General features: G+C 38.6%; 1 protein-coding gene across 6 annotated transcripts in view; it reads right to left on the bottom strand.

The window, feature by feature from the left end:
- LOC121519800 (5'-AMP-activated protein kinase subunit gamma-2-like) overlaps positions 1-21,196 on the bottom strand; it is a 42,502-nt gene that overhangs the window by 12,095 nt on the left and 9,211 nt on the right. For 2 of the 6 annotated variants that reach the window (XR_005992740.1, XM_041802747.1), the window contains exons 4-7: positions 9,864-10,093; positions 4,923-4,974; positions 2,679-2,785; positions 495-576 (exon numbers count right to left, since the gene is read on the bottom strand). Coding sequence is in view for 5 of the 6 variants with exons in the window: in XM_041802747.1 (XP_041658681.1) it covers positions 495-576; positions 2,679-2,785; positions 4,923-4,974; positions 9,864-10,093 (471 nt within the window). In the remaining variant the exon portion in view is untranslated. Of the gene's footprint in view, positions 1-494; positions 577-2,678; positions 2,786-4,922; positions 4,975-5,057; positions 5,283-5,443; positions 5,497-6,669; positions 6,708-9,863; positions 10,094-18,947; positions 19,588-21,196 lie in introns of those variants that run through there. The other 4 variants (XM_041802748.1, XM_041802751.1, XM_041802750.1 and 1 more) reach the window with 4 other exon arrangements.

The raw sequence follows: 21,196 nt of genomic DNA, 5'->3' as shown, positions 1-21,196 counted from the left end.
TACGACCCAACTTCCCAAATCCCGAAATATCCCTTTAAAGGTTTTTATGTTTTTCTTTTTGGATATTTCGTGGGGTTTATTTAACAGTTATGACCTTGTCACTTACCCTGAGGCAGTGATCATGAACATTAAACCTTTCAGTGCATAATCATCACACTTACATCACTGTTGGTCTTGTTTGCTTTTCAAGGTCATAAGATTCGGTCGGGCGCCGGTTTAGCTCAGAGGGTAAAGCAGGCGCCCATATACAGAGGCTACAGTCAAGATCAATTCCCGGTTGCTGTTTGGTGCATGTCTTCACCCCCCTCCCTCCTCCCATATTTCCTGTCTCTTTTCAGCTATCCTATCCAAATAGAGGCAAAAAATCCCCCCAAAAACAATCTTTAAAAAAAATAACAACAATATAAACACCAGACAGATTTTTGTAATCATTTCATAGTAGCAGATGTAAAAGAGGCCTTAAGGTCCATCATGTGACTTATCATAAAACTTACCCACAAAGCTTTGCTTCTCTGTGTCCCATAATGGAGCAGCTCGCACACCATTTGCAACCAAGGCAAAGAACGCTTTCTTAACCTGTCAAGTATAAATTAAAAAGAAAAATCTAATAAGGTTATACAATAAAACTATTTCAAATACTTTAAAAGAATGTGTGATTGTGATTTATGAAGCAAATATCCACTCTAATGATCAGCTTTTTTTTACCGCAGCTGCTCAGTCAATTAAAGGTAATACACATGATGAAAGCATCTTAAGTTGCATTCAATCTAAATAAATAAAAAGATTCAGGTTAATTTATTGCTTATATGTGACTCAGTACTATTCTTTAGTACCCAATTCGTTAGCAGAAATCTTATCTTTGAAAGTCTATTTGAAGCCACTTTATAGATTGTTCAGACAAAGATGTTGATTTTTGCATCAAAAACCTTAGTCCAAATAGTCAGACTATATTACTTCCATATTTATGGATAGGCATTTATCTATCAAACACTGACCAGTAGGGTTAAAGTGCATCTGAAGTCTTGAGTTTAAAAGAAATCTGTCTCTGTGAAGACAATCTCCTCCCTTCTACCTCTGACTGTGCACCTAGATGCTCGAGCTGCAGCTATAGCTCTATAAGGCAATTTAACTACAAAATTTTTCTAAGTATGCACCATAGACTGTAGAAAGAATTGGACAAAGCCTGTGTGATGTCAGCCGTTTGCTTTCAATAGGCAGGCTCAAATTGCTTTGGAAGCCAATCTGCTGCGGTTTCCATATTGAAACTACTGTCTCAACCGAACTTTGGATCAACCTAACGGCCCGCCCACTAGGCTCGACTTCCTGTCAGCTAGCTAGCTAGAATTCTGGCTGACAGAAATGTAGCTTCTGCGTGTTGAGCTATCTGTCAATCACATGAGATGCGCCAATCAATGCACAGTGAGGCTTTTCCTCAATATAACCTAAACCACTGTGGTACAAAAACTAATCACCCCCGTACAGTGAGAGGACATGAAGAAATTAGCTAATGAGACACGTTTGGTTTTTTGAACCAAGCTGTAAACCAGTTTATTTCTAGTGTAAAAATTGGCTTTTTAACATGTGTTCAGATGGGACTTCTGGTGTTCTTGCAGCCACAGGTGGACACTCACTGTACTGCAATTTTTTGCACTTCCGCATTGGCTTCATTTTTCAGGACTGGAGTTGCCGCTTGGTATGCCTGCACAGCAGGAGAATATATCAAGATATCCAGATTTACTGACGGAAGCATGTCCTACTCCCCTACTGCAGATGGCATTATGTCTCCTTCAACTGGTTGTTGCAGGCTAAGTGGTGAAAACATGGGTAAACTTTAAAGCTCAAGATATTTAGGGTATGCTTTATGCTTTACTTTAAGTACAAATGAGGTGACATTATACCTCTAGCTCATAGCTACAACCAAAGCCAGGCAACAATGTGTCTTCTGCTACACCTAGCATTTATTAAGATCAACTTGCAGGTCAAAGCCCAGGGAAAAGACCGCGGAGCATGCACAGAATGCACAGAACCAATGTTGGTCTGATCGAAGTGTATATATGCAAGTCTCTAACCACATTATCTGTGCTAGTCCGACTTTAAGAAATTTAGTTCAGTATGAATTCAGGATGTTGACATGTATTTCAAAAGTCCAGTGAAAGTCAGGCAAACACAACAGTTTGACTTTTCCCAACTAAATGTAAAGGTACAGAGAGAAAGCTCCTGCTTAAAAACTTAAAACTTGCCTCTTTTACTCCTCTAACGTTAATAGTAATGAAATAATATATAACAAAAAAATGGTTACATCCTTAAACCTCATCAGAAGCTACTTTTTCCCAGCAAATTCTCATGAGTAGTGAGACATGAGTAGTGAAGTATTTATTGAAGCTCGGTCTTCAGTTCTGATGGCGCTGTGTTGGTTTCATGTTGGCCTCTTTCAGATAAGGACCCTTAACTCTGACTTTCAGTGGATTTAGAGGTTGAAAATCTACACATCAAAGTGTCCAGCCCTGCCCAGGATTACTGTTTAACAGCTTTATGACAACTTCACCAACCATCTCACAGAAACTGCTCTGAGGCAAATACACCGTCCTATTTCACTGAACATTAACTTAGATTGAATGTTTTTTTTTCCTGAAGAAAAACAACTTTAAAAAGGTTCAACTTCAGGTGAAAGTACTAACCTGGAGAGCCGTGTCGAACACAACCAGTTTGGAGCTTGTTGGGACGATGTCGTAGCACTTGTGTGATTTCATAAAGCGCATGTAAATATCACTCTCAGGTTCAGCAGCTGTAAGAACATAAGTGCAAGGAAATAGTTTTAGAGAAGGGAGAAATCTCACAGGGAATGTATAATGAGAGCCTGGAAACAACACACAAGCCCAAACAACCATTACAGGCTCTGAACCACTTAAAGGCACTTTACTGCTCCATCTTACTGATAATTAAGCTCAGCTTTAAGCAACAACAAAACAGAAACAGTGGAAAAACACAGATAGCAAAGCTCTGCAGGAAGAGACATCCTTCACAGATGAGACGGTTTGATGACTAGGCAATAGTGAGGTGTGAAATAAGCTGATTAGTTTACTGACTAAATCATTTTATTACTATTTTATCATTTAAGAAAATCTGCTTGTGTCAACTTTTCAACTCTTCAACTCTTTCCTCTAGCTTACATATGGAAGCCCAAAGTGGAAAAACAACCTTACCTTTTCCTTGATTTTATTTTCTGTTTATATTTCTCTTTAAGTCCTATTGGTGGAACCTTGACCACTTTTACGGATTAGTCCTTTTCAACATTTTTTTAATCAATATACATATTTTTTGAGATTTTCATCATATAAATAGGTTTATCATTTTATCTAATGGAATGTTTCATGTAATATCTGTTAGACTAAAGATTTATTTGTACCTACAGGTACAAAAAAGTAGCCTGAACCATTTATTCAGTCTGTTTTTCTGTGACAATGTTTATTTCTGGCTGCTTTCTTGGGATATTGACTTATCACTGCCATTGTCTCAAGATAACAATGTTGGTCTCTTGTAATAAAGATTTTTTTTTTAAATTTCTAAAGAAAATAACAAAAATACTCATTATCATAGTAAAACAAGCACCGTTTTTCCCTAGGAAGCAATACAAATAAGTTAAAACCTCAATATAAGGATAAGCTACTTGTTATCATGGGGAAAAAAGGAGTGAAGTACAATGTATGAATTCATGTCCTCTTTGGGCTTCCTTACTTGTATCATAATAAAGAGAAAGAAATTTTCTTGCTTAAATAAATGAGCAGTTTACAGATATACCAGGAAGCTTACTTTCCATCACCATTTGTAATCACATCAAAAAGATATATTAAAAAATAAAACACATTTAGATCTAGGGCATAACGATCAAGAAAAATGATCTAACTCCAATTTTTTCCCCCAATATTACGATTGTGATTTAAAAGGCAATTATTTTTAGTTCATAATCTTATGTATTTCTCAAAAAACAAGCAATAAATCATTCCATATTATAACAAACACAATATCTGGTCGATTGAACTAAGGCTGAACACTTCTGAAAAATATCTAGTTGCAATTATTTTGACTCACTGCAAATTTGATAGGAATTGTTGTATTGAAGGGATAATAATTTCATCTCTTTTTTATTCTTGATATGGGAAATAAATACAAAAATATAGTAAAGTAGGATTTCGGCAAACTATTCTTGAAAAAAATGGCACTTAATGTTTGTGTCATTTCTGTCTCAAAAAAAAAATCACTAAACTAGTATTCTGACACGCATTTGAGGTTAAAGAAAGATTACCTTTGCGATTTGAAAATTGCAGTAGGCCATATTGCGATTTAATGTAAATTTCAACCAGCCCCAGCCTTATTTGTTATCTTGGAAAAAAGAGTGACATAAAATGTACAGATGCATATGGGATCCATACTTGTTTCATAATTATTTATTGATTAAATAAATGAGCAATTTATAGATTAATCAGAGTGTTTTGCAATTTTTTATTACCATTTTTAACAACATAAAAAGATGTTTAAAAAATATAGCACCTTTAGTTCTTTGTTTTATCTTTGATTAAAATAATCAAAATGTAGGGAGGAGTTATTTTGAACTTGTACTATAAATTCTCTCTGGTATTTAAAGGAGAGTGTCATCATTCACCAAGACCCTTGTAAAACTCCCTGTCTTAAATGAATAAGGGGTTAGTTATGTAGTTCATGAATGGCTCTGTGTCTGTGAACGGCGTTGACGCTGCGTAATGTCAAAAGCGCACTACGAAAAGTATTTAAATGTGTTCAATATTTGTCGTGTGGTTTGCGTTTCTAATTGGCTAAAAATAAGCAAAGTTTCCCTTGAATTTGAGTCACCTTTACATTGTGCTAACTGCGTTCAAGGTGGTATAAATATTGGAAAAGACACTTACCATCATCATCTAGTTCAAGTTTCTCCAGCATGCCTTCGAATAAACCGTAGACCTGTGGGATAAAAGGCACAAGTTTGCCGTGAACACGCAACAATTCCTCAAAGCAACAACAGGCAGCTTGCGACAAAACTTTACTGTGAATTGCGAGTCAGCAGCAGCAGGAGGGTGAAGCGACTTTTCCCAGCGGCCCCAGCAGACTGAACACAAACCGAGTGGCACCACAACACAAATACAGGAAAGACGTATTCTGCCACCGGCCTTTTAACGGTTACACAGAGTTCGTCCGGGCATGTCCGCTAAATAAACTCAAGTAACGTGACAAAAACCCTTATCCTCAGAGCGCCAACTTCTGTGCCACATTATTATTAGACAGCACACACCCCTTCAAACGCGCAATGGAACAGTCCTGGTCCATTTGCTGCAGTAAACAGTCACTACACAGGCGCGTGATAGTGAATCCCGCCACGATAAATCAGCTCATTTCATTGTTAGAGTTATAAACTGCTGAACGACACACTCACCCACTGGGAAAGGATTTCACATGAAGCCGTTGAGAGAAAGCAGGAAGCTCCACGCGCTGTGGACACACCCCTCCATGCAGGACAACCTGGCTGCCTCACCATATTAGGAAATCCTTTGACGTTGCTTAGCAGCAAGAAGCTGGGGATGCCTCGTCTCGTCCTTAAGTTATTATTTTAATCTCACACAACCAGCACCATAAAATGCTACTTTTTTAAACGCTGCATATAAGGAGCAGTTTGAGATGCAAATCCTACCATTTGCACGTGGTACTTCAGTACCCAGCATTAAAAAATGCTGTGTCATGCTGGAATATTTGCATCCTTATCCTGTGCATATTAATAAGACTTACTTTGGCCCCTAATTTGCAAGTATATCCAGAAAAAGCCAATGCAGCAGTATGAGAAAGACTGCATACCTGCTCTGGGATGCTAAACAGCCCCCAGTGTCACCCTGCAATGGTGATGCAGCACTTCTCTCGCCAGTAGCCACTCCTGCACTGTCATAAATCTTTTCCTACAGCTGCATCTTGGCACACACAGCCTGCTCCTGTGTTACAGCGAAGTCCAGGTATACAGACTAAAGTGATTGCCTTTGGAATAGGATTTGGCTGAATGTTAACTCTAGCATCAGGTGATTGTTGTGTGAGCTGCTCTTATGAATGATGAGGAGCCCAAGGGAGAAGCCGACAGGCACTGATTCATCCCTCCTAAACCACAATCAAGAGTCCTTGGGTGTTAACATCACCAGTACTGATGTTGGTGATGAAATATTGATCCCCTCTCTGGCAAGTATCCACAATAACTCACAGCAGACAGGTCGAGACAGTCCTTCAGATAATTATTCATTAAATTGGTAAAGAATTATTTCCCCTATGAATCTGATGGATCCTCAATAAAACCAATAATGAAAACCTGACAAAATGTCTCAATGGAGGGACAATATTTACACTCTGTTCTACCGCTGCTCTTTAGAGCGAATAGTTAAACCGCTTTGTTGACACACAGTGTGCTCAAGTAGCAGACTGAATTAAAGAGCTTTGTGTCATCTTTGTTTTCTGTTTACCTCTGGCAGAGTAGACGCCCATGACACTGAGGATGAAGCACATGACTCATGCACAGAAGACATGTTTGTGCTACTGTTATCGGTTTGATCATCTTGTGATTTATGCAGTATTTGCAAAAAATACATATAGGTTATACTGACATTTAATTAGGACAACATTTACCTTAAAGCTCCTGTGAGGACTTCTTCACTGGTTACAAAATACACTGCCTGGCCAAAAAAAAAAAATTCGCCACCTGGATTTAACTAAGCAAATAGGTACGAGCCTCCTATTGGATAATTACTGCATGGGCGATTATCTTTCAGCTCGCAACAAGTTATTCAACCCCAGCTGATGCAATGAGTAACTTCTCATTTCTTAAACAACCATGTCGAAAGACACATCCTGTGGTCGTGGAAATAATGTTAGTCTGTTTAATAAGGGTCAAATCACTAGCATGCATCAAGCAGAGAAAACATCTAAGGAGATTGCAGAAACTACTAAAATTGGGTTAAGAACTGTCCAACGCATTATTAAAAACTGGAAGGATAGGACAGGAAGAAATGTCGTCGGAAAACAATCCTGAATGGTCGTGATCGGCGATCACTTAAACGTTTGGCCAAATCAAATTGAAGAAAAACAACAGTAGAACTCAGGGGTATGTTTAATAGTGAAAGTAAGAGCAATTCCACACGCACAGTGCGAAGGGAACTCAAGGGATTGGGACTGAACAGCTGTGTAGCCTTAAAAAAAACACTAATCAGTAAGACTAACCGGAAAAAAAGGCTTCAGTTTGCTAGGGAGCATAAAGATTGGACACTGGAGGAATGGAAGAAGGTCATGTGGTCTGATGAGTCCAGATTCACCCTGTTCCAGAGTGATGGGCGCATCAGGGTAAGAAGAGAGGCAGGTGAAGTGATGCACCCATCATGCCTAGTGCCTACTGTGCAAGCCTGTGGGGGCAGTGCTATGATCCGGGGTTGCTGCAGTTGGTGAGGTCTAGGTTCAGCAACATGATGTGCCCAAAGAATGAGGTCAGCTGACTACGTGAATATACTGAATTACCAGGTTATTCCATCAATGGATTTTTTCTTCCCTAATGGCACGGGCATATTCCAAGATGACAATGCCAGGATTCATCAGGCTCAAATTGTGAAAGAGTGGTTCAGGGAGCATGAGACATAATTTTCACACATGGATTGGCCACCACAGAGTCCAGACCTTAACCCCATTGAGAATCTTTGGGATGTGCTGCAGAAGGCTTTGCGCTTTGGTCAGACTCTCCCATCATCAATACAAGATCTTGGTGAAAAATTAATGCAACACTGGATGGAAATAAATCTTCTGACACTGCAGAAGCTTATCGAAACAATGCCACAGCGAATGCGTGCTGTAATCAAAACTACAGGCGGTCCAAGAAATATTAGAGTATGTGACCTTTTTTTGGTGGCGACTTTTTTTTTTTGGCCAGGCAGTGTATCTATCCAACCAATATCAACACCCATTTTTTTCCAAATAGATGGAGTTGTTCCCAGCTGTTACTGGGCTGGGAGGCAGGATAAACTCTGGACTGGTCACCAGTCAATCGCATGGCTGACATATAGAGACAAATAACCAGTCACAATCACACCTATAGGCAATTTAGAGACATCAAATAACCTAATGTGATGTTTTCAGATAGAGGGAGAAAGCCAGAGTACCCAGAAAGAAACCACATTCACACAGTGAGAACATGCTATGACGCTTTGTACTCTGCAATCACAAAATGCCACTGCAAGGCTTTTGACCCATTCCAGTAGATTTGAGCACATCATCCTCATTCTTACTGACCTTCAGTGTCTACTAGGGATGTTCCTAGGTGTCCATTTCCCCATTTGGCTAAATGCCAAGTTAAATTCTGTTTAACTGACTGGTCTAAAGAGAAGAAAATAGAAAAGAGAAGAAATTGCTGTGTAAGCAGGTGTGATGTGAGCCTGATATACTGTAAAGAGTGTAGCGTTCCTCTTAGCAGATTAATATCGTGCTTTGATATGTGGCCTCTTTTCACCTTGATTGAGTAGTTATATGTGAGTTCAACCCTCGACAGCCTACATACCACTTTATTTCTATTCATTACTTAAAAAACGGTCATGCTGCGCTGTTCCTACAACATGCTAACTGCTAAGCTTCTCATATTTATGTCTGGTGAAGTGCTAGGTGAAAGCTCACACAGGAAGGCAGCAGCCATGAACTGAAGCCACAGTGGCTTCTGCTGGAGGGAGGTTTATTACAGTTTAAAAGAGCATTATTGACTGTGTTTATAAAAAATATAGGTAACTAGTTTAACCAACTCGTAAATCTAATTTGATAAACGGATGTAGCCATTTAACCGTGAGCGTCCCTAGTGTCTACCAGCAGTGTTTGGAGCACTGGGTTACATAGCAATCTGTTAGAGTACTATTATTACTTTCTTGTCTTATTAGTAACATAACATGTTAGTTTTGCAATTCAAGCAATCTATTATCTGGTACACCCTATTTCCCGGTACCTTTTGACATCACATAATATGTGCACTGTTTCTGTTTCTCTCCTACCAGTTTGCATGTAGCTGTTTGCCAGTGGAAGGTAAACACAGCTGTGTGAGTACATGCTGGTAGCTAACAGATGAAGCTAGTTAGATAACAGAGAAAGACAAAGCAACATCAGAGAAATGTGAAAGCTTGTGAAATGAGTGTGCCACATAGCTGTTTCAGTGTGACATACAGCATTAAACTGTATACTGTACCTCTGTCCAGTTCATTGTCAGATTGTGAGCAAATCACAGGACTGTGAAAGTTACGCTAAATGCTATTTTGTGCTCAGATAGATGAATTAATAGACTGTAAAATGGGCCGGTGGAGCCAACATATTCAAAGACAGGCAAATAGCAGGCTACATGCCGCTTATATAATATAGTTACAGGATTCTAATTTTTGTAGTACTCTAATGTACAACATATCTACAGATCTAAAGCAGTTAGTTACAATTAGTTACTTTTCTGAATACTTAACATAGTGCTGCAATAAGTTATTTTTAAAAGTAAAACTACTACACACTGCTTCTGTGTTCTAACTCAGAGGTGGCTTGCAAATTTTTCTGAAGTAGACATATGAGAAGTGACTTTAGAACTAGTTTCTATCCAGTAATGTAAAATCTTTACTCAAAGAAAATAAAAAAGATGGTTTTGACTCTAAAGAGTTATTAGATCACACAGTCCTCAACCAAATATTTGTTTTGACTCTCATTTGCTAAAAGGAATTAAGTCCCATCTATACTTATTTCACTTGGGGACAGCTGCGGTAATTTTCTGTTTAATTTAAATGGCACCTTAAATATGACATTTCTGTAGTGAGACTCACTTGTTGTTGTGAGGTAGAGTAGGATGGCACAGGGCTCGAAGAAGGGATCGGGGGTTTAGCGGATGGGAGGCTGAGCCGCTGTCCAGTATCTGGAGGTGTTGAGAGCGAGCGAGACCGAACACTGGGCTCCTGGCGTTCGAGGCTGGGCCTGCTGGGCGTGGCCTCCTGGGTGAACACAGGCTGACTCGACGACTGGGTTGGGGTGGTGGGTGGTGTGAAGAGTCCTGAGGCTGAAGGGAGATTAAAAAAAAAAAAAAAAAAAAGGTTCACAATAGATTCCTGGACTTATCTCTTGTTTCCTCAACGTCAGTCAATACTGCGCAGTGCGGGTTGATGTCAACGATAGGCTTAGTTGGCAAGATGGAGGTGCTACAACCAGGACTGCAGCAGATAACATCTATGCTGTCACATGCTGTAACAGAGAGTGAGTTTATCTGATCCACCAGGGACAGAAAGGGAGATCTGGTGACATGAAGCAACAAAGATAGTCGAGATAAAGCTTTAGCCATGTTCAGATAAAGTAAACCAGATTACTGAAGACAGCTTTAAGCTATGTTTTATAACATTATCAACAGTGAGCAACATATGATCGCACCTACAGATACCTGCTGCAAACATAAAAACAAAAGGGCCCTGAAACACAAAAAGGGTAGTTTTTTGTCACCTGTTAATTAAATAAAATCTATTTGCAAAGTAAAATTGAGGTTATCATTTATGCATCATCTGTGGTCCCTGTAGGCAAAAAGTGAATCAAAAGGACTTTCTCATCCATTTTCTCATTTGTCTCAAAGATGGTCCTATAAACATAAATATGGTTTGTCTTACACTGAGCTCTGTGTGAGCCCTAAATGAGATCTCTTGTATTTCATTCCAAGATCTTAGCTCACAGAAAAAAGAGACTAAATCAAATGTGTCTTAAAAGAAAGGTTCAGTCAAAATAAGTGTGAGATCTTAAAACTGTTCTCAATATGATCTTAATGAAAGAAAAAAGCTTGTGTCATATACGTCATATTTATCACATAAATCTGTCATGTATACCTTACATCTCATTTTTCCATAAGTAGACTAGAATGAGAAGTACCAGATGAATACCTTATTCACATGGACTCTAAGAAGACAGACCTTTAAGTTACATTTATTGTTCAAAATCATTCCCCTCGAGTTGAAATAATGCCAGAAAGACAGTGTTTGGTTTTCTGAAAATTTAACTTTAGTTGGGATTACTTTTTGAAGAAAAATTTTAACAAAATTTTGGTACATAATTGCTATTAGTGTGCTCTTCCAAAATTGTAGAAAACCTTGTAACTTCCATATTATTCCATTCTGCAACTCTATGTAGAAATCTTTGGCATTAGTTAGGAGTCTGTAACACAGATGCTAACAATGATGCCCCCTCCCCTCCATTCAGTAGACTCCAGGTTCATAGCTCAGTCAGAACACAAAGAAGACCTATAGCAGGATGAGGTCTAGGATCTAAAGGTCCCTTGTGAGGGGAAAAAAATCTCACACAAAAATGAAAATGAAATAAATACATATTTTTTTCTTGAAGACAAAGGAGCTATAGATTTTCATTAACTACACTTAAAAAGGCCCAAACAGGTGTTTCCTCTTATACTGTCTCATGAGGACTGTGTGGAGATGTAATTACATGTTTTCTTCAGATAGGCTCATGATTATTATGCCCACAGGATTAGTTATATAAGTTTACACCTCTTGAGTTATTCAAGTACTCAGGAGTGGATTCTTTTTTTTAAGTTAGCAAATTAAAACATGTTTGTTTAAATTTTTAAAATTGGTCAAAGCCAAGAGGTACATTTTCTGTGGATGGTTAAGAGGAACATTTTAATTTGATAACATAGAGTCTTCAAACCTGAGCTTTATACGAGTATATCTTCCCAAAACCCTGCATGCACATACACTATATTGCCAAAAGTATTCACTCACCCATCCAAATAATTGAAATCAGGTGTTCCAATCACTTCCATGGCCACAGGTGTATAAAATCAAGCACCTAGGCATGCAGACTGTTTCTACAAACATTTATGAAAGAGTGGGTCGCTCTCAGGAGCTCAGTGAATTCCAATGTGGTACTGTGATAGGATGCCACCTGTGCAACAAGTCCAGTCATGAAATTTCCTCCTAAATATTCCACAGTCAGCTGTCAGTGGTAAGTGATTGGGAACGACAGCAACCCAGCCACTAAGTGGTAGGCCACGTAAAATCACGAGGCGGGGTCAGCAGATGCTGAGGCGCATAGTACGCAGAGGTTGCCAACTTTCAGCAGAGTCAATCGCTACAGACCTCCAAACTTCATGTGGCCTTCAGATTCGCTCAAGAACAGTGCGTAAAGAGCATCATGGAATGGGTTTCCATGGCTGAGCAGCTGCATCCAAGCCATACATCACCAAGTGCAATGCAAAGCGCCGAATGCAGTGGCGTAAAGCACGCCGCCACAGGACTCTAGAACAGTGGAGACGTGTTCTCTGGAGTGACGAATCGCGCTTCTCCATCTGGCAATCTGATGGATGACATTGTGCCAAGTGTAAAGTTTGGTGGAAGGGGAATTATGGCACAGGGTTGTTTTTCAGGAGCTGGGCTTGGCCCCTTAGTTCCAGTGAAAGGAAGTCTGAATGCTTCAGCATACCAAGAGATTTTGGACAAACAGTGTGGGGGTGGCCCCTTCCTTTTCCAACATGACTGTGCACCAGTGCACAAAGCAAGGTCCATAAAGACATGGATGAGAGAGTTTGGTGTGGATGAACTTGACTGGCCTGCACAGAGTCCTGACCTCAACCTGATAGAACACCTTTCAGATGAATTAGAGCGCAGACTGAGAGCCAGGCCTTCTTGTCCAACATCGGTGTGACCTCACAAATGTGCTTCTAGAAGAATGGTCAAAAATTCCTATAAACACACTCCTAACCTTGTGGAAAGCCTTCCCAGAAGAGTTGAAGCTGTTATAGCGGCAAAAGGTGGACCGACGTCATGTTAAACCCTATGGATTAAAAATGGGATGTCACTTAAGTTCATATGCGAGTCAAGGCAGGTGAGCGAATACTTCTGGCAACATAGTGTATACGGATATTACATTTTTATTTAATGTAATGGGAAAAAAAAAACAAAAAAAAAAACTCAGATATTTTAAGATTAATGCCCAGAATGCCCATCAAAGTTTATAATTTGATTGAAATGTTGGGAGAAATTGCTCTAAAAACTTCAGGAATTTTAATGAAAATTTTAGCTAATTCTTTTGATATTTTGGGAAATTGTTTGGAAATTTTCATGTATTTTCATGGAACTTTGGTAAAGGCAAACTTCATTCCATTTTCATGGAAATGTGGGAAATGTATTTGTAATTTTGATTTTTTTTGGGGGGGCTACTATGTAATTTTGGCCATTTTCATGGGTATTTGGGAAATTTTTGGAAATATGATTAAGATTTTAAAATCTTTAAAATCTTTCAGGTGAGGTTAAGGTTTAAAATCTTTAAAAAAAATGTTTTAGTAAATTGAAAGAAATCTACTTTTTTTTCTTTTTTTTTTTCTTTCACAGTTTTGTGCTTTTGTTATGTGTGATTGATTTATGTATCGCTCGGGGAATTTCGGGTGGGGTGGGACTGTGGGAGGGATATAAAAGCTGGGAAAAAGAAGGATTGGGAGTCTTCTCTGTCACATTGCACTGTCATGTTACCTGTGCAGTTACTTCCAATATAGAAAGTTATTAAAAAGAAATCTACTTGGATGTTTGGGGGAATTTTCTGTCATTTTCATGGAATTTTGGGGAATGATTCTGTAAAATTTGGGTAATTTGGTGAGAAATTGTAGGGGGAATTTTCTTTGAAAATTAAGGAGTTTACTATGAATTTCTGGGGAAAACTTTCATCAGAATGATTAGACTTCATAATAGATTATGAGATTTGAAAAATATTTGATGAAATATTTAATTATTTTATGGAAATATATACAAATAAATAATTTTAACCAAAGTTGTAGGTAATCTAGTTAAAATTTAAGGGAATTTGGGGGATTTTGGAAAGGGACATTTCCACGAAATTCAGAACTTTTAGTGGAATCACAATGACTCCTATCCCTCTCTAAATGACTGACACCATTTCTGACTGACTTAAGACTCACAATAATTCACCAACTGGCAGATCCAGAGCTGTTGCTATCATTTTTGGTCAAAACTAAACTAAACAAAACATGTCATACTTATCCCAAATAAGTGGGTTAACTAAACATGCATTTCAAACAAAAGCTTAGGTCTCAGAGGGGCATATACCGTATTTCAAATTAGGTCCATAAGGGACTTTGATTTCTAGCCACTAAGAAACAACAGTTTACAACTGTTAGCATTTAGCTACTTCCTAGCTAACATTACTGTTAAACAATATCATAGAAAAGCTGTCAATTTCCAGCCAATGAAAGTGTTTGCTAATTATCAGTAATTGTTAGAATTAGTTAAATGTATTCTATTATGACCGAGTTTTCAGTAGTAAATAAGCCATCAAAACAAGAGGTCATCTTATAAAGACAGCTAAGTGAAGTTAATGTCAGATTTTAACAGATCAAACTCAACATACATTTAAGCTTAACAAAAACACAGGGTCCTCACTTCAGTTGACAAAATACAAACTGGTGCATCTCAGAACAGGGGCAAATTATCACAGGAGCGTCCCACTCTTCACGTCAGAGGAAAGTTGCGTTTTTGTGAATAGAGGAACAAAACTGAGCCCAACTTCCAGCTTAAGGAGCGATTTTTGTTGATCCTTTTTAATGTGCTACTATTAACTGTGCACTTGTCTAGGCTCTTGTTCTTTAAATCTACAAATGAAATAAGCAACATCTTTCCCAGAAGGAGGGACCTTGAATCCTGTGTGGGCTACGGCTGAACCATGAGAGCTCCTGTTACCTCTCTGAAGGTTGAACTTGATTAATATTTTAGTGTGACAAATTGGCCAGGTCTTTACATAAGCACGTGGATGGAACATCAATTTAAAGTGTCTTAAAAGAAAATAGAATCTGGAGATATAAATCAGTTTAAAAGCAATTTTGAGTTGTATTCATTCATGTAACAACCTTTTCCTGTGGTGTATTTCTCTAAACACTGACAGCTGCAGACATATTCATCACTCTGAAAATCACCACTCTTAACCACCTTACGAATGCTCTAAATTTACTGTAAATCAATATTGGTGAAAGAAACACTGAATCATAACACCTCCTGACACCCCTCAAAATAAACTAGGATGATTACAACCTAAGCAGCTGAATTAAACACAAGCCCAGAGTAACAGTCAGCTGTCTGTGACGCAGCTCCTCACATGCTCGCTCACATCACACACCACAATCTTACGCAGGGCGACATACGACACTCTTTTGGGTCTTATCCACCCTGCTGGCATACTTCTGAGGCCAAACAACGAATGACATAAACGATCTGGATGAAAGTATTGACGTGACACTTCCATGTGACTATCATCATGTTTAGATCAAACAGTCAAATGAAGGGGGATGTGTATATCACACATGAATCATTCACAGACATGAAGCTCTTAAATTAACCAGAGCAGAAGTATCTTTGTTCAAAATAAGAAGACGTTTCTCATAGAAGAGGCTCTTTGTGTCAGGTGAACATTTTTCCTTAGTCTGTCGAAGTGTGCTCCACACTATCTCTTGACATTTAGTTGGCATGCAGTGGCCCTCTTTTGGTGCAGCCTGCTTCCGCTGTGTGGCCTTCTTATTTTAGCCACGCTGCTGTGGCAAATTCCTCAGGAGGAGATAACAGCAGGGCCGGGAGCCCTCTCCTCTGCCTGGTTTAATGCAGGGCAACTCCCCACCAACCAGGAACCAGGAAATACAAGCCTTAATGAGAACAGTATCATCATTATAATAGATACACATTAATTTATGATATACCTGTTTAAATTCAAGGAAGGATAATGATTATTATGCAGGTATAAATCAACGTTAAGAAAAGCAATTTTCTTACATTTTCTAAATGTATTTTGGACATTGATTAATTTTAGGGTACCATTTTTTATGGTTTAACACTCTCCTTGACATATGGGATTGCAAACAAAGTGTTTTTAGGTTTGGTACAGAAGCCCTAAGTGTCCATATTATTACTAGCCCCTTGTTTTCCCATAATAAAGAGTCAATGTCTGGGGTTTTCTTATTCATTTCATAACACGTATAAGTAATATAAGATAAATATTACTTATTTATTTGGTTAACTTTGCAAACAATACTGGTTTGCCCCTGATTATGAATTAATTACTTAATCTTGGAAAAATGTACAAAACCAATGCAATATCACAAGAAAAAACATGCTTTGTTAGCCCAAGAGTAAGATAAATAAGCTGAACTTATGAGTAAACAACAAAAATGCATACATTGTCACTGGAAAATTGAGTATATTAAAATAGACTGTTGCTGAGGTATTCTGTATTTCGGATTTGCATAAGGACAAATTTTAAAAAAACATCTCCATCCACAAAATTCAAAGGAAATTTTGATGGCCATTTACTTTTTTTAACAGACCACAAGATCCTAAATCTTTATTTTTTAAATGAGCAAATTAACTGGTATTGCAGTTGCTTTTTAACAGCTATGACAGATAATTCAATTTTCTAGTATTTTTGTCACATATTTTAAGGTCATTTCATACAATGAATAATAAAGAAAAATATTACTTATTGATCTGGTTATCTTAGAAACCAACAGTGGTTTTTCCTTGATGATGAATTAATTACTTTACGTTTATAATTGACTGAATACTGCAAGAAAACATACTTTGCTGGCTTAAAAATGAGATTAAAAAAATGGAGCTCTTGAGTCGACAATTCATTTTCATTGGAAAATTGAGTAAAATAAAGTGGATGGGTGCATGTCTGCATAGGGCTTCCGTATATTAGGACTTTCATAAAAAGCAGTTTGAAAACGATATCTTCATTCACAAGGAAATTTTGATGGATACCTTCTTTTGTATATTATTTAAAAAATGAGCATTTACTAGCATTGAGGTTTCGATTAAACAGCCATGTGAGATAATTTAGTTTATAAGTATTTCTGTCATATCTTTAAGCTCTTACATTCCTATATCAACAAATAAATTAGATTACATATTTTTAAAAAATCAGCAAAAGGTTTTTAGTGATGAAACTGAACTAAAAGTTGCAGCACTGCTTGAATAATTGCAACCATTCTAATGTTTTAAAGTTCCTACTGGGTAGCAGACCAGCTGAGAAGAACCAAAGGAGTTTTTCTATTGCAATTTACAACACCATGACTTAACATAACACAAATAAACAGCTCCTCTCAGACTGAAAACACCCAGGAGTTATCTGGGTGCTTTTAAGTGAGCACCACTACAGTTTCTGTGAGAGTAGTAGGGGGGCCGTAACAGGCCTGACTGACGCACTGCTACAGCCTTCTCAGGCAAGCCTTGAACAAATCAATCACTGCGATAAATACTCTATGTATGTGTGTGTGTGGGCTATGCTACAACCTGGGCTAAAAAAAATAAAACAAAGGAAAAGTGGCAAAAAATTCAGGTCTTCAAAAGGTAAGTCGGTTTCCTTATAGATAAAAATGTGAATGATCATACTAATCAGATTGTTTACAAGTTGGTACAAACATCAGCCTTTAGCTCATTTTTCCATTCTTCACAGCTGCATGGGGATTTAATCTTTACATTTCACACACTGAAATTACATTTAAGCTTCAGGTTATGTAAAAGGAAGCATTTGGATACTGTTCAGCTCACTGCTGCTGATTTGTATCATTGCAAGCCCCACATATAAGTCTGTCCTCCACTAGCAAAAAATTGCATTCTTATTGAGCCAAAAAAATGAGATTAATAATAATTCACTCCTTCAAGTAGGTGAACAAACTGCCTTGCAGAAAAACACTAAAAGTAACGATGCAACCTGCCACACTGGGCCTTGCTGAGAAGCACACTGACTTCTCTGATTTGCAGTGGAGACATTTTTCTCACATACATGCCATCCTCTTACAGGGTGCAGCCATTGTAAGCAGTATAGCGAGCTCTGGATCAAAGGGAGTTTGGTTTAGGCTGAGGTGTCACGGCACTGTATCCTTCGCTTTACGATGAACTCTACATCCCGTACAGCTACATATGGACGTTCATCAATATGACAGGACTCCCCCGAGGTCGAACTGGGCTCTAAATCAGGAGCTGTGAAGTCTGTGATTAAAGTGCAACACACTGTGTCCCAGTTCTTCAATCATCAAGCATTATGAGCTTTACAGTAACTGCATTGAGTCAGTGTGAACTATGCTTTTTGCTTGGTAGTCATTATTTTTGTTGTAGCGGTTACTGTTTGAGGCCTAGTTGTCATAAAAACATGGGATATGGAGGACATGAAAACTGTCCAACACATAAGAAAAAGCTTTAAAAAATTAGCTGAGAAAATAATAAGAGATTTAAAAATATTCTGATGACTCCTTCAGGATACAGGACAGGAATAAAGACATTGAAATGGTAATGCTGGAGCAACTATGAGCCCCTTTCTCATAATGAAAGGATGTCTTCAACATAAAGAATAACAAAGTCTAGACACTCCACTCCACTAATTCATTAACATAGTTAGTGTCATGCATTACAGTCATGGATCATGCAGATCTAAATTACTAGAAAGGTGTAAAAGATGCATAAAGCATCATACAGTATGTTCAGTCATTTGGGTACATGTCTATAAACATAGCAGAGGGATCGCTAACCTCTTACCCCAAGTCAGACCTACACATAGCTTTACCACTTTAGTCTACGTCCTGTCACTTGTGCAGATGAACTGCATACATTTGTGAAACCAGAGACCTGCAATGTAAGCAGCACTGAGACTATATGGAGCACCTAAGGCCACTATGAACAGCCTTTACATGACACAACTTAAGCATTCAACTTTAAAAGCTTCAAATATAATACACCCTTAAACTGGTGAAGATGAAAACATAAAATCTGAATCAATATTTAGTTTACTGCTAGACTGTAAGAGGTTACTGAAGGAGCATTTTAAGATAAAGGAGACTTGTTGCAGGTGAAGAGAGGACAGCTCATTACCAGTCAGGCATGACGCCTCGGACTGATTCCTCCCTCCTAGCCCATCTGGATCCTTCTTTTTCTTGCTCCTCCTCAGGCTGCCAAACCTCTTCATTAAATGCAGTGGGTTGAAGGTTCTAAGTTAAATCTGATCATGACCATCCACATCACGATAGAGGGCACATAGATGGCTCAAAATTGTCCAACATGAGTCACTCCATTTGATAGATAAAGAAAGCTACACAAAGATTAAGCTGAAAAGTAGATCCAGAAGGTTTACGGATGAATAAAAGGTGCACTTTTGAAGCTCTTTAGTCCATCTTAGGAGAGACTGGCTTTCATTGTGAGAGAAGAAAGCTGGTTATCTTCATTTGATCATATATATATATGTCCGTAGTTTTCAAGCTGCAGCACAAACCTAAATTTGGTTATTCCAAAAGTTGCACATTCTGCTTTTTTCTTGGAGCCAGCAGTGCTAGTAGACGAAAAACGCAGCAAGGCAAGAAGAATCCTCCAGGGATACGGCGCACAGAGTCAGCAGGAGTACGTGTACAGTACCAGTGCCGGCTCACTCATTTAATAAAGACATGAAGAGTATGAAAGCTGTAAATTCCTTGAGCTTCAGCTAAGAATTGTCTCTCCTGCAAGTGATGCAAATAACAACTGGTACCAGAGAGACCCCTCTTCGCTGTGTCAGGGCTGTAAATTTGTCAGGTGCAGATGTGGGTGGCGCCTCTTTAATATAGCATGCATGTCAGCAGCCTGTAAAAGGAGGCCAGTTTATGAAGGATACAGCAGCAATTGGCTGAAACTGTATGCTGTCCCGCCTCCTTTTACTGCCCTCCTTCTTCACACAGAAAAAGTCAGCAGGGGCACCTCTGTCATACTGGCTTTACAAATTCAGGATCACAGTCACAGGAATTTACCAAAATAAAAGTCCAACATTTTGAATTAAGGGATTGTAAAAAATAAAATAAATAAAATAAAGGTTTCTGTTTTAAGCTCATGCAGCTCTGCCGTTTTCACACTCTGCTGTCGGTGACTTTTGAGGGCCTGACATTTAAGACTGCTGAGGCCAGCCCCCATCAGATGACAGTAGGGGGACATCCCATGGTCTGTCAGCTGATCAGACGCATCCATTCAACACCAGCAGCCTACCCTTCACCTAACAGATGGCCCACTCAGTATTTGCTGCTCACATTAGCCACACAGCGTTCGGCACAGATCTCAATCAACATGTTATGCAAGCGTTCCACTCGGCTCAGTGACTCAATGGCTTGTATGTGTGAAGAAACCAAACATCAGTGATGAAACCTCAGTTATCCTTTGATGCCCACTGTGATAAGGTTCTCATTATATTAAATGAAAAACTCACCTTATTTTGTATCTGTGGTTGCTAGGTTACAGATCCATAGTGATTTTAAAACATATCTATGTGTTTGTGGTGTATTTTCTTAAGCTCTTCACACACTTAGCTTTCCCCTTTCAGAATAAAAATCACTCTGCCCTTGTAAGGTTTCATTTTTATGAATTTGGAAGTCATATCTAGCTCGGCCCATTATTTACTGACAACATACAGCCCACAGTAGCAACAGAGAGTGGGAGAGAGAGGGGGGAAAAATCTCAGCATGGTTGTACGAGGAGCTCCTGAGAGTCTGGTCACTTCCAGATAAGGGTATGAAAGTGTTGAGCTTTCGGTAGAGAGAGACTGACAATGGGCAGGCTATGGTAAAACAGATATCTAGACCTGACAAAGATCAAAAAACGTTCTGGTCACATCGGATGCAAATGTGGATGCAAATGCATGGTCCTTTAATGAATTCTACCCAATGATTCAAGTTCAGATGGTGATTTGACTCTGAAAAGACAAGGTCATTGCTAACTACGCTTGTTAAGAAATAAGTGATTTTATCAGTGAAGAGGTTCTGGCTAAACATACAAGACTGAACGCTTTTATACATCTAGATGGGAAGCTAAATTAGGACAAGACTAAGACTTCAGCACACTCTTGTGGTGAAACTTGGGTGCCTGCAAAAACATCCCACTCATGAAAATAGCAAAGCTGGATTGCCTGCTCAGTCACAGTATGATTTTCTGAAGCATACTTTGTTGCTATTATCACTGGCCACAGATTATATAAAGCCACATCATTAGTCTGAACATGAACTGAGAGGATGTGATGTCATAACCACATCAGACTGTAGAAATCTTAAGCAGCTGTTATGAGAAACGTGTAGCAGTCTGTGTGTTTTGGTGCGTTTTACTTTGGT

This window comes from Cheilinus undulatus, linkage group 13 (assembly GCF_018320785.1).
Source record: "Cheilinus undulatus linkage group 13, ASM1832078v1, whole genome shotgun sequence".
Taxonomy (NCBI): Eukaryota; Metazoa; Chordata; class Actinopteri; order Labriformes; family Labridae; genus Cheilinus; species Cheilinus undulatus.
This window is presented reverse-complemented; position numbering and strand designations above follow the sequence as displayed.